This window comes from Chelon labrosus (genome assembly GCF_963514085.1).
Source record: "Chelon labrosus genome assembly, chromosome: 7".
NCBI classification, from domain to species: Eukaryota; Metazoa; Chordata; class Actinopteri; order Mugiliformes; family Mugilidae; genus Chelon; species Chelon labrosus.
Genome location: NC_140343.1, coordinates 12,248,014 through 12,261,829, shown reverse-complemented (window position 1 = coordinate 12,261,829; position 13,816 = coordinate 12,248,014). Strand labels below are relative to the sequence as shown.

The window sequence follows — 13,816 nt, the reverse complement described above, 5'->3', positions numbered from 1 at the left end:
ATTACAATCATTGAGGGATCACAGTCAGCTGGAGAGGAGCTGCCTTGACAATTTATGACTGTCCTAAAAACAGCGAGGGCAGCCATGCATTCCATACACACTGGTGTATGATGTACATTCAGTCGTGTACTCAAATTCACACACAGCCACAGACAATGAGGCCCACGAAGCAGAGGACACCTGCATTCATACTGTGAAATTACCGTGGTCTTAAGCTGTGATGCACATATAAAATTAAGCTTAAAGGGCAAAATGAACCTGGGGTTAATAACACATGTGTACAGAGTTCGACCGTTCTCTGGTATTTGTTTTCATGCATTTGTTTTGTTAGTCAAATGTGACCAGTTTTCTTGCAAACCGCTATTTAGCGTATAACGCTAGCCTTCGGGGCACACCGACACATAAAAAGAAATCGCTATTTCTATACCACTAACAAGGCTCACAATATCACCACACTTACACGGTAGCATAACTAGGGTCTCTACATGTAAACCGAAGCATTGAGAACTTTGCAAGTATACAGGCAGTTTATTAAAAAAGGAATACAGTACCGTTCGCATCGGGCTCGCATATCCAGGCGGGCGCCATCTTGGGGAAACTGAACTGTCTGTTGCCGGAAGAAAGCACTGAGAGCATAGGAAAGAGAGTTCAGTTTCCCCAAGATGGCGCCCGCGTGGATATGCGAGCCAAACGCGAACGGTACTGTGTTCCTTTTTTAATAAACTGCCTGTATACAAAGTTCTCAATGCTTCGGTTTACATGTAGAGACCCTAGTTATGCTACCGTGTAAGTGTGGTGACATTGTGAGCCTTGTTAGTGGTATAGAAATAGCGATTTCTTTTTATGTGTAGGTGTGCCCCGAAGGCTAGCGTTATACGCTAAATAGCGGTTTGCAAGAAAACTGGTCACATTTGACTAACAAAACAAATGCATGAAAACAAATACCAGAGAACGGTCGAACTCGGTACACATGTGTTATTAACCCCAGGTTCATTTTGCGCCGGAGTTCCCCTTTAATAGGCTTTCTCATTATTCGTTCCTCATTCACCTTTTTTACTTTCCTTTAAAATGTAAATGTGGCTAAGTTTTCTGTCTCATTTATAATGTTACTGCTCTCTGTATCCACAGTATCCCCAAATCTGACAGGACATCCATCCACAAGAACCTGCTCATTGCTCTGATCTGCGCCCAGGTGATGCTGCTCTGCAGTGGCTCAGCCATTCACAATAAGGTACAAGCAGACGATTAACCCATCGGGTTTTATTCATTTTGCATCTTTTCTTGTTATTTTCTGACCACTGATGTAAAAAGTATGTTCAGTGTTCAAACTATGTATGCATAAAATTTAAAGTTGCAGATGGCATAAGCATGTTTTATATATATTTGTTTTCCCCATAAAATACACTGAAATAGCTGCTGTTAAGATAAATGAGATTTGAAATCACAGCAAAACAAATGCTTTTTTTGTTGGATGTGACATAATTGATCGCAGTTACTGTGACCATCAGCCAAAACACATAGTTCAGCCTCTCAGTGGTCACTCAGTGAATTGTAGTTGGTTTGACCTCTGGTCCTTTGACCCCAGGTCACGTCAGATGGGCTTTACCCCTGGGGGCAGGTGGGCGCTTGTTGGAATTACATCAAATGGTTTCACATGTATGAATAGGCTGACTGACCATAAGGAAGTGATTATTCAGTTCTTAATAAGATTTTATTTACACATGGTTTAAACCAACCAATTTATTAAGGCTTAAGTATTCTTTATTTATTATTATTCATTAGTATATTTCCAACATGATCTTTAGTTTATAAAATAAACATGCGGTGATTAGTGAATTAAAGATTGTTAGTCGTGTAAATGTTATGTTAGTCACTCAACATATAGAGTTATGTTTAAACAATCATCATGTTATAGCTTAACGTCTAACATCTTGTTTCCAGACATGAGTAATTACAATCATTTATTGGCAATAGAAAAGTGAAATGCCTCACATCCACTCTCCTTTAAATTCTTCTAGTTCTGCTGAAATGTAACCCGTGCATCTGTCTTCATGCCTGCGTCGGTGTGTTTGTGTGTTCGAAGGTGGCTTGTACGCTTGTAGCCGCGCTGCTTCATCTCTTCTTCATGGCAGCGTTTACCTGGATGCTGGTGGAGGGTCTGCTGCTCTGGAGCAAAGTGGTCGCAGTCAATCTAAGTGAAGACCAACACATGAAGTGTTACTATCTCATCGGCTGGGGTACGATGGCTTCACAAACGAGAAAGTGTTCTCTTCACACATGCACCCTGGCTGTTGTATTGGACATTAATGCCTAATGTTAGAGGACATGCTAGTATCATGTATTCAAACCTGTAAATGGTCAAATTTTTAAATAGTAAATGATCTTTGGATTGACATAAATCTGATGACGTATGACATCTGATTTTTTCTTGTGTCCATTTCCATTTCCCCCTCCCTTCTGCTTCGTGTTAACTTTGCTTTGGCTTCCAGGTAATGTATTTAGTCTTTCTTTTACTGCTTTCGTTTACCCTCTTTCTTTTTTTTGCCTCTCTCCATCTAGGTCTGCCGGTGCTGATAGTCACCATCACACTAGCGTCGGCCTCAGGCAAATACTCAGCTGAGGGCTACTGTTGGCTCAGCGTCCAGAATGGCATTATCTGGGGCTTTGTTGGGCCCGTCATCTTCATCATCACGGTCAGCAATTTAAATCACAAATCCTACCATAAAATCTTGACTGTGAAACTTTATGTTATCAATAAACGGTATAAGCCTTCCCATTAATGTTGCATAACAGTTTTTGCACAGCAGTTATTTAGTGACTGTTTTTTTATTTTACGACTCTCCCCCCGTTCTTCAGTCTTCTGTCACTGATACATTAATTCGTTCCTTCCTTTTCTCTTTTGCACATCCTCCTGTTCTCATCTCCACATCGTTTCCTCTGTTTTTGTTTTTTTTTTAATTTTCCAGGTGAATATCATGGTACTGACGAGGGTGGTTGTCATCACCATCTCCACAGCCAAGAGAAGGTCCATCATGTTGGCCATGGGCGCCAGTCCCCTGGAGCAGGCCTATGACCAAATCAGGTACAAACCACAAGGAGGCGCCATTTGTCCTCTTTTTAAAATAAATTCACCCGGGAAACAGGCCTTGGAGCAGACGTGCTGCTGTTACTGGAGATTTTATGCTGCATTCGTCAACAGCGAGCTTTGTTCATCAAATAAGACAGGACTACACTTGATCTGGATTGAATTAGTCATGTTCATATTAATATACTGTATGTGTGTAATGTTTTGGCATCTTTTAGTGTTGACCAATTTAAACCTCTTTTTGCAAATTTCTTTTGAACTATTACTGATAGAAGCAGAGACCGTAGCTGTAATTATTATTAAATTCTAATATTAATATTGATAAGATATGAAAAAAATAATTTAAAAAATACTATCTCTTAGCAGCAGCTGTCCAAAATCAGCATGAACATTTGGATGAAACATTTATCTTTGAATGGTAAAATGCTGGACAATATATTTTAATTAGTTTTGCAATATAGGGTATTTAATTTATAAGTAGATAGTAATGTGTAACTTCTGCAGCTCTGTGTGCTTCCTATACATTTATACAGTGCATTTATTCCCTCCTTTCATTTGTTCTATGCATGTTGTTCGTGTAAACAAATATTATTTATCACATACACTAGATCATATGTAAAATTGTTAAACTTGCCATGCCACATTTCTTCCTTTGTGACTGTCGCATTGTGATGTCCACTCAGAAGCAACATCTCAAGCCCTATCACTTCTGTCGCTGCCATTTTCCTTGGCACCACCTCATCAGAGTGAGAGTGTGTGTGATCCAGTACATTTCCCCCAGTAAACCTCTATATGATCCTATCAGTGAGAATCTTGTCAGCGGATATGTTTTTTCACCACCTCAGTCCACTGGGGCTCACAGTAGGTGCTCTATGAAGCTATTCAAAGCAGGCCTTGAACCCTACGGCATCCCTGGGTGGCAGCCGCCTCGGAAACTTAAACACATTCCTCCGCTGAATAAACTAGTGCTCGTCTCATGCCATGTCACACACCCCCACACACACAGCTGTTGCGGTTTGGCGGTCACCTGAGCGGGAAGCTAATTTCACTCTAAACACAATTAAGATGGATTTAAGGTGGGAAGTTGTCACTCCATGAGCCATCCTAGCCACACGGTGTTGTATATGGAACAAGTAACCTGCCAGGGCTGCTCAGTTTTGTCCGAAAGGAATTGAAAATTTGAGAAACGCGGCGTCTAGATGATGTTGAAGAAAGAGGAACTAATAGAAAATACTTTCATTTTTACTGGGTGTGCTGGAAGTTTTAGCTCAGTCCGCCAGAGTCTTTATGCTGTGTGTGTCTTTTGTCAGTATCCACATTTTTGAGATGTGATTTATTTTTCGTGTGTGTGTGTGTGTATGAGCACAGGGCTGCAGTGAAGGCAGTGTTGGTGTTACTGCCCATCCTTGGACTGACGTGGCTGTGTGGCATCTTGGTACCTTTCTCCATTGTCATGGCCTACACCTTCATCCTCCTCAACTCCTTCCAGGTACACACACGTACACACACGAGCCTTAAAACTTAAGCAATATTTACATTCAGACTAAACAGAAGAATTGCATGTTCACATGAAGGCAGCACACATTTATATATGCACCTGTGAAAAAAGTCTTTTACTTGATTCTGAGAAATGCAGGAATTTATACATAAAAAACAACAAAATCATATAAGTAATTGCACAACTGTGGTGCAAATATAAATATAACACTAGCCCTACTAATAAAATAGTTTATTTAATGTTGCTGTGATATAGTGTCAAAAAGACTGACTGGATGTCTGAGATTTGCCACCTACACATATACATCTATCTGCAAAAAAAAATCACAGCTAAAACTTGTAAGGAAAAAGTTCATATACTTTAAACAGCTTTTTTTTTTTGTCATCAATGAGAAACAGAAAGGTTTTCCATTATACATTGTAATTCTGCCCTTCTCACATGGTGAGGGGGAACACAGCCTGTCAAGGTTTTTATTTGTCAGTGACAAGGCTGAGGCACAAAGGGGGGGAAAGGCATCTCAGACTGGCTTGTGTTAAGCAGGTGCTTCATTTTAACAAGGAAAGTGGATTTGTTTTGTTTGTCTGATTATTTCTGCGTTATGTATTCAGAGGTCAGCATTATTGTTGTTTGCGGCTCATCAGAGCTCTTTGTATGCTTTTAGTGTTTGAAATTCAGCAGTTCATTTTGACATGAACTTTGAGAGGGAAATACTTTTTATAGACTATATAAAGTTTGGTAGAATTATGAGACATGTATATATACATACGTATATTTGTGGGCATCACATCTCCAAAATAAAAATGGTTAAAACGTACAATATGAAATAGTGCTTTCCACATCAAAATTGCGTAGCTCTGCATCATTATTATTATAACTGCAGCGACTACAGAGAAGTCATGGATGAAATCGTGTAATTCTCACTGCAGCAGGCGGCCCCACGTTACCCAGCTTTCCCCGGCATCTCTAGATCTGCTGCTGCGAATTGTAGTCGTCTTTTAATCAGCCGTATCTTTAATTGAGCTGTATATTTAACGAGAAAATCAATAGAGGTTTTAGCTGCAGTCTGATCATTAAGTTAGGCCCCTTGGTTGCCATAAATAGGTTCTGTTTCGCCCTCATATCTAATTAGATTTTTTTTTTTTTTTCATGTTCACAGTAATTAATACAGAGGTTTTTTTTTCCTGGGCTCTTGTTATATGACTGCACTGCTCCACATGTTAATACATGATATGGATTTCTGTTCTGTTTTATTCTGTCTGCCTCTGTCCGTTCAGCTCTCAGCCTGTCTTTCTCTCTGTGCACCTCTCTTGGTTGCATTTTTCTTTCTACCTATGCATTAGACCCTTGGTTATATTTCTACTGCGTGACAGACAATATTGTGGCCATATATCAAGCTACTGTATGTGATTGTAATGTTTCAATATGTGGTCATATTTTGAAACCAAACAGTAATAATAATTGCTGCCACGCGTCGCCACTAGTCTGAAATATTGATGGATTTTTCAGAAAATACTAAAAATTTGCCCTTTTACGCAACTTTCCCATTGAACACTTGGACTTCTTATTCTATCATTTGGCGATAAATTATGCATAAGGGAAGAAAAATAAATAACTGAGAGTTCAGGGTAGCTGTAGCTGAGCACCAGCTGCTATGTCACATTACAGAGACAACTTTGTGTTTGGAGAACTATACTGTATGTAAGATAGTCCATGGGGAGAGACAAAATACTTTTGGAAATGGGCCATGAATTACACATATGAGTTTTGTAAATTTAAAAGATATCGCTGAGAATGACAACAAGTCGCACTTTGTAGTAAAACCACTGAAGTTCAAGACTGCGAAATGTATGTAATTAGAAAGATTACACATGCAAAAGTCTTGTCATCATAACTTTCTCTCTCCAGGAGCCACCCAGAGCTGCCAAAGATTGAGACAGACAGTAGGGATTCTCACTTCTTTTAATGCTTTTTTCCCTCATTTTGAAAGAATGGGGTGAAATGTGCCAAAGTGATACATAGTATATAGTGTGGGATGAGAAATACTAGTTTAGTTAATTACTACAAACTGTCACTTTCAAATTTTCTGCCTCTTGCTATTGACTACTGTGCGTAATCTTTTCAAAATTAGGTCCCAGGAACATCACCTCTCATTATAGCTACACAGTGTATCTTTTAAAAGCCGCAGCAGTTCAGGACGCAGCAGGAACTTAACAGGCTGCAAGCTGCTCTGTTGACCCTGCTACTTTTCGCTGTGACTCTTTAAGCAGAAATCCTCAAGATTCTGCGTTATGGGAGAATTTCTGTAAAGTGCTTATGTCTCCGCTGTGGTCGTGTCTCCATTCAAACCGTAAAACAGCGCGAGCAAAGCTCTTTGATTTTGTGCAGCCGTGACATTTCTGTAGGTGCCACATTTTTTTCTTTACCTTGTAATTACAAGATCCTTTTTCTGCTTTTGCTTTTGCTGAAAAAATAAAATACATCCATGTGCTGCTGAGGACTTATGAAAAGATCTACCAGACAGTAAATAAACATAAAAATGTGTATTAGAATAGATTTTATGTGCATTTCTGCTGCTGTAGTAGGTCATTTTGTTTAAAAACTATTACACCTAACATATACGTAAAAAAATACTTTTCTCCAGCACTTCCAGCTGTTTAAAGCTTTTTATTCCGTGAAATATCTTAACAACTCCTGGATGGATTACAACATTTTGTGGACATATTAATAGCCATACAGAGGATGCGTCTTAATGACAGATGCCACTAAATGCTACGTACTGAACCTTTACGTACAGCCTCACAGGGCTGTTAGTGTGGCTTTAGTGTCATAGTCTTATTGGAACAACGTCCACTTTCTTCTTTTCCTTAATGTTCACTTAATCTGTTTATTACGCTCTGCATTACAGTGGATCACTACCACTGTATAAAAGACAGTCTTGCCTTCTTCGCCGTCATCGATCCCTCCGCGAGAGTACAGTAGGACATATCCGCACCATAATCAGCACTCATAAAGGTGATGAATTGCGTGAAGCATTAACAGTGATGCATGCAAAACCCGAGCTCGCAGTGAGGAGATAAAAATAATAAAAACAAAATGAATAAGAACACTCAGGTTTCCTTTAGGAAATCGTTTTTTATTTGCAGCTGTTGTATTTTCAATGGGGCCAGCCAAAGCAACATAAAGCTTAAGCGGCAAGCCTTTACTGTTAAATCAATAAAACAGATAATGTTGACAAGCCTTTTTCATTGCTCTCCCTCATGCCCTCCTCGCTCCTCTTCTTCCTCCTCCATCCTGACAACAGTGTCTGAAGTATCTCCACTGTTGCCGTTATTTTTCTCAATACGCACCTGAGCGGGCCATTATGAGCAAACACACAGCAGACCTTGTGTGAAGGCATATGTCTGCTACACTGACCTCTGCACTAAGGGCTTTTGATTCTCGCTTGTGTTCCATGAACGGCAGATGATGCTCACTTTGAGGGCAAAGTAGCGCACAGAGCTTGTCTGTATCCTTATTATGCTTCATTTGCTTTACTACTTCACTGGTATGTGGAAGTTATTCAAGCTGTTTCGTGACTTTTTTCTTCACTAGTCTGCCGACCATCACGCAGCACCTTATTTGTCTGTGCCTCATTAAGGTAAAAAGACATTGAGATGAACATGGATGAGTTTAAAAAACCAAATAAAATGCCCAGTGAATGTAAAAACCAAACTATAGAAATGGTACGTCAGGTTTAATTTCAAACAAGAATAGCAAAAAACAAATAATTATATCTATCTGTCATTGTTCTGCTTCACTGAGGTGCCCAAAGAGTTTTTAGTCGATATACTGTTCCCCTTAGTCAATTCTAACTTCCTACTCTGAGCCAGTTATTTTTATGAACATCTTCACCATAAATACAGACATGCCTCATCTGCTTCCTTATCAAGCCGGTGATAAATAGCATGCAGTGCAGTGCGTGTATGTGTGCGTGTGTGTGTGTGTGTGAGTAAAAGGGGGACGGGGGCTCTTTGGGTAGCCCATAAATTGCTCCATCCTCTGTCATCCAATCTCTGGGCAATGTCATTCAAACCCCCTGCACTATCCATTACCTGGGTATAATAGGCTCCTGGCCATGCAGTGTCCATCTTATTATTAGCCCATAACTTTAAACTATCAATAACTTAGAGCTGCAGAGGAAGACGGCGAGGGGGAGAAGAGGCTGGAAATGAGAGGGAGAAAACAAAGTGGAGAGGTGAAGGAAGTTAGGGAGTTGGAAAGAAAATGTTAGGGTAATGATTGTCCTCTGCAAGTTGTTGAGAGTGCATGAAGTCCCTGCTCGCAGTTTATTTTGGTGACTTTGCAGGGAAGGTATCTTTCCACGATGTATCCCCCTTTATTTCTGTTATGTCCGTTTGCCTCCTGTGGGGGGCAGCCCTGTTCCTTGTCATTACAGAGCAAATATATAGAGAAATCAATGAGACAGTTTATCTTAGCTCTTTCATTCATATCACATTAAGGTCTTTTATATCACAGGCACTGATGACAGCAACATTTTCAGTTTTCTGATCAAATGAACAGACCGGCAAGTGGTGATGAGATTTTAGAGGCATTCAACGAAGCTATCATTTCACTCACAATTAAAGATGCACATCTATAGATTTACCATGTACATAAAGTTGCCTGAGTCACAATTTAAAAGTGGTTAAATTCACCAATTCACGTTCATGAAGCCGCATTAGATGCATACTCATTAATGCAAAGAAAAAAAAACGACTGTGGAAATACCCATTTTACCAGTAGTTCTAAAGAAGCAGCCTCAAAATGAATATTGTTTGCATTGAAATTAATGCCCCGTCTACCCCACCCAACTTACACCAGAACACACTCGGCTGGTGAGCATCAAAGTGTATCCAAGATATAGATATGATCAATAGAGTGTTGCTCTGCCTATTGATTTTTGCCATATGGGAGATTTGTTGTGTGAGTAAGCAATGTTTTTACAGTGTGTGAAGTGATTGTTTGTGAAGGGGTAATTTTTCTTTTTTTTTTTTGCCCGGTGGCTCTGTGACTATAAACTGTTTGTACTACTTGAGTCAGTGGTTCTGTTCCTTGTTTAGCTTCATGCACAAAGCGTGGCATCAACACAGCCGGATACGGGAGGTGTTAAGAGTTAATCCGCCTTTTATTAATTATACACATCTGGAAAAACTGAGATGAGGTGATCACTGAATTTCATTCACAGAATTATTATTTATTGGTTTGAGCAACCATTTAATATTATTGTTAAATGATTCAGAGGCTTTTCTTATAGTTAATAATTAGTAATTCTGAGCCAGTTTCTTTTATGTGTAGGCTTTTCTGTCATCCTGTCATAGTAGCGGGTTTATAAATTGTTGTTTCCTCTTGCTCTTGAGGCTTAAAAACATACTGGGAGAAATTACTGTTGGTTTTTGGCATGAAAACAGCTAAATTTAGGCTGGAGGTTGTCCCAAAATATGACCACTCTCATTTAACACAGAATCACTGACCAGTTTTAGTCCTCCCCAACCTATAACCATTTCCACTTCAGTGTCCTAGCCCCACAGGGTAAAAAAATAACAACAACAACAAAAGATCACGCACACAAATTTGGATTCATTGCGTATTTTCTTATTTATTAAATGTGAAATAGTTTTCAGCGTAGGCCACGAAAAAAAGCAAGCACAGCTCCTGAAAATGCTAATATAAAATATTATAGTAGAGTTAATGTTCTCATCGCTTTGCACTCTGCTTTTGCTCTTATGCTGTCATTATTTTTGGTTCAGCACAATAGAAATACTGTTTAGTGATATATTTGATTTTACGCTTGAAGCTTACTTGACAAATCGTCCGACTCCTACAGAAGTCCGTATGGTTTGAATGAATAACTCAGTGAATGTTTCATAAATCAAAACACTTTTCTGAGAGCCCTTATTTAGGCGTTAAGGCCTTGCTAGGTGGTAGGAAAGAGTGAAAACTTTTCTATATATTATAAGTGGGAGAAGGTGCGCTCTTAATATCACCTTGACTCAACCTGCAGCTTCGATGCTTCTATAAGAATCAGAGCAAAGTCATCTCAGAACTAACCACTACAAACTAAGAAACTAAATAAATAAGTAAATGAGTAGGAAAGTGGATCCATATTGAGGTCTGCAATTTGTTGTGAGGCAGTTGACTTCTTGCATCCTAAAAATACAGGGCATCGAAAATATTTCATCTACAAATTATAATTTCAGCCTTTACTTTAATCTTTACCTCCGCGCATAATAAACTGCAAAAACTGGAGTGTGCTGTCAATAAGCCAAAGCCCTCTAAAAAGGGATGTTCGGTTTGTGTGTCCATGTGTGATCTTTCACTTGCAATCTTGTAAAGGCCAGCTTGATTTTATTTTATTTTATTTGTTTTTTTGGTATAATGCCTTCATAAGTATTGTGAGTGAGTGTGCATGCGTGTGTGTGTGTGTGAGTGCTTGCCACCGCTACCCTCAATGCCCTATAGACGATGGAGGTAGAAGTTATTTTAATTTCTGATTTGGCAGAAGAAACAAAAACACCAGAACTTGGATCCAGTTTCCCAGTCAGGCAGCTTCAGTCCGCTCATCTGGTCCCGCACAACCGGCCCATTCAAAGCCAATTTTCCTTTCCTGGTTCCCCTCCCTCTTTTATTTTCCTGCTGTACCGTGTTGTAACTGAGGCTTACCAGACTTTTTTTTTTTTTTTTTGTCGAAAGACTGCTAAAGAGCATACAACAGCTGACGTTTTCTCAATACAGTATGGTTTTAGTGGGATTGATCTATTGTTTAGAATCACTGAGCAATCTAATGTATGATTTGTAGTGTGGGTATGCATCTGTGTTCTTATAGCAAAAGATTAAACCTGAGACATGAACATTTAATTGTAAGTAGAAGTGATTTAATGTGTAAAAGAAATGTTAAATTAAAATGCGATTTGTGAAATTTCAAGGTTCTAATAAATAATCCTCAAGGATTTAGTACATTGCTAATTTGAGTGCTGTTTAATGTTAAAGTGAATTATACAGTTAGGATCAACCCAAACCTTATATCAGCACATCCTTGGTTGTAACCAGGTCCTTGCTTGCATGCTCACAGACCGTACATGCTTACATACTCATACGGTGACACACCGAGGAGCCATGCACGCATGCACACATGGCAAACCTCTCACCGGTCAGATTATGGTGGGAAATGTTTTTCATTTTGCGGTGTTTGAGAAAACAGGAACCATATTCCCCTGACGTCTTTATTCATTGTCGGCTGGATCTCAGATCACACGCAATTTTTAAACAGCGGCCATCTCTCCCAGTAGAGTGGAATGTACTGGACGTACTGGGACAAGAAAAAGAATTTATGCCGTTGTCGGAGCGACATCAGTCCACTTCAGTGCACATGTTTTATACAAAAATAGTTAATATCCTCACAGTATACATGTAGTTATTCACTAAATGGAATTGTATATTTTTTTTTTTTTACAAATACAAAAACTTCCACAGATACACATTATTATGTACAAATGACAGAATGCACAATTTAACGAGATTATTGCAAATATAAAAAAGAAACTAAACTCTGAGGATGATGAAAATTTTTAAGTTAATGTAATCATAGGTAAAATCATGGGGATTTATTTATAAGTCCATATTTTAATTGGCGGCTCCGATAATTACGAGATAGGGTTGAAAAACAAACAGATAAATACAACGACACGATTGTTTGCATTCCTGCTGCCTGAAAAAAAAATAAAAACTTTCCCTTTGAAAAAAAAAAAGAGTCCACTGTTTGCATTGCATCCTCAATTACCAGGCGCGGCATTAAAACAATATTCAAACGGGATACCAAGGTCAGCGCTCCCACCACGCTCGTCTGAGATGGCACTTATAATGAGGATATAGCACGGCTTTTTAAAGTGGTGTATTTATAGTGTGTTTTGTCTCAACTTGTACTTATTTTTTCTCTCCCTGTTGTCTCTTTTCATCTTTCTTTTATATATCCTTTAGTTTGAAAAGCAGTGAAATCAGAGCTCTGTATAACATTTCATAATGATGTGTGTTCACCTGTTTATAAAGGGGGATTTCTTACAGACGGAGGCTTGATTCAGAATGCAAGCGTCAAGGATTTTGCGCTTAAAAATCAACTGTAAAAATGGTCACCTAAGTACACTTAACATTTACAGAAAAGGAGCCAGTCAAAGAAGCTGTAAGAATGTCAGCCTTTATTCTAAGGTAAATATTAAGTCTTGGAGTAAAGAGACAGCAAAGACCAGCAAAACTGAACAAGCAGCCACGGCAGTTCATATTGAGGAAGAACTGATTTCTTTTTTTCTTTTTTGGAGAGATCAGTTTTTAAAAAGGTTGCCTGGGAAAATAAAGCGGGGAGAATAATAAGCTTCCTGTCAAAAGAGGCGAGAGAATTCCTGTCATTGCTAGCCCCGCCACCCCAAAGACCTCTCCTTGTGTTAAACCTGCTGGCATTTATTTGCCTTAGAATTACCTGCCAGCTCAATTTAGTAATAGACCATGTCATAAGAAAGCAAACCATCCCCTTTGCCCCTGTCCAACCAAACCTCTGTGTGTGAGAGAGAGAAAGAGGCAGAGAAAGTGCTATGAGTCTCATTTGCACATTTAAATTTTATATTTTTGTCCATGCTTTGAAGTCATTAGTGATACACGGGAGGTGCATCTAGTCTTTGTGTGCGTACACATGTTACCAAGCATGTTATCCCATCAGCTGAGTCCCAACGTCATGACCTCACTTGTTCTCCTCATCCCCCCTCCTCACCCAGTCAGCGTCAGGAACGACTCCCGACACCTTAAATTGCTCGCGTCGAAACAATGACCGTTCTATTTATAAGTTCACCGCCTTGTCTTTTGTATCGGCTGACACCGCTTCGCATGTGCACACAAACACACACACATGCATTCACATATCGGTGATGGCTTGGGGGTGACTAGGTTAGGAATAGTCCTGGTTTTCCTTACCCTGCCACGTTGCGGCAGATCTGTAGATTTGCCGCAACTTTGATGTGTACTTTGCAGGTAATTAGCGGGAACTGGGTCAGCACAGGGCAAGAAAGCAAAACCCTGTTGTTCTTTTAGTGGGTGGGTGGCAGGGAGGTTGTCGGGGTGGGATTTGAGGAGGGCGGTGAGGGTGTAGGGAAGGGGAGGGGGTGTTAAAAGGCTGTCAAATATCGGTTCCAATTTACACGTATTTACATGTG

The 13,816-nt window shown here is 39.5% G+C and overlaps 1 protein-coding gene across 1 annotated transcript in view; it reads left to right on the top strand.

Annotated features, from left to right (window-relative positions):
- Positions 1-13,816, top strand: part of LOC311491139 (adhesion G protein-coupled receptor D2) — a gene marked incomplete at its 5' end in the record, with an annotated part of 79,975 nt that overhangs the window by 7,809 nt on the left and 58,350 nt on the right. Inside the window, 5 exons of the mRNA XM_084549000.1 lie at positions 1,129-1,231; positions 2,084-2,237; positions 2,560-2,693; positions 2,967-3,082; positions 4,454-4,574. Coding sequence (XP_084405126.1) covers positions 1,129-1,231; positions 2,084-2,237; positions 2,560-2,693; positions 2,967-3,082; positions 4,454-4,574 — 628 coding nt within the window. The remainder of the gene's footprint in view (positions 1-1,128; positions 1,232-2,083; positions 2,238-2,559; positions 2,694-2,966; positions 3,083-4,453; positions 4,575-13,816) is intronic.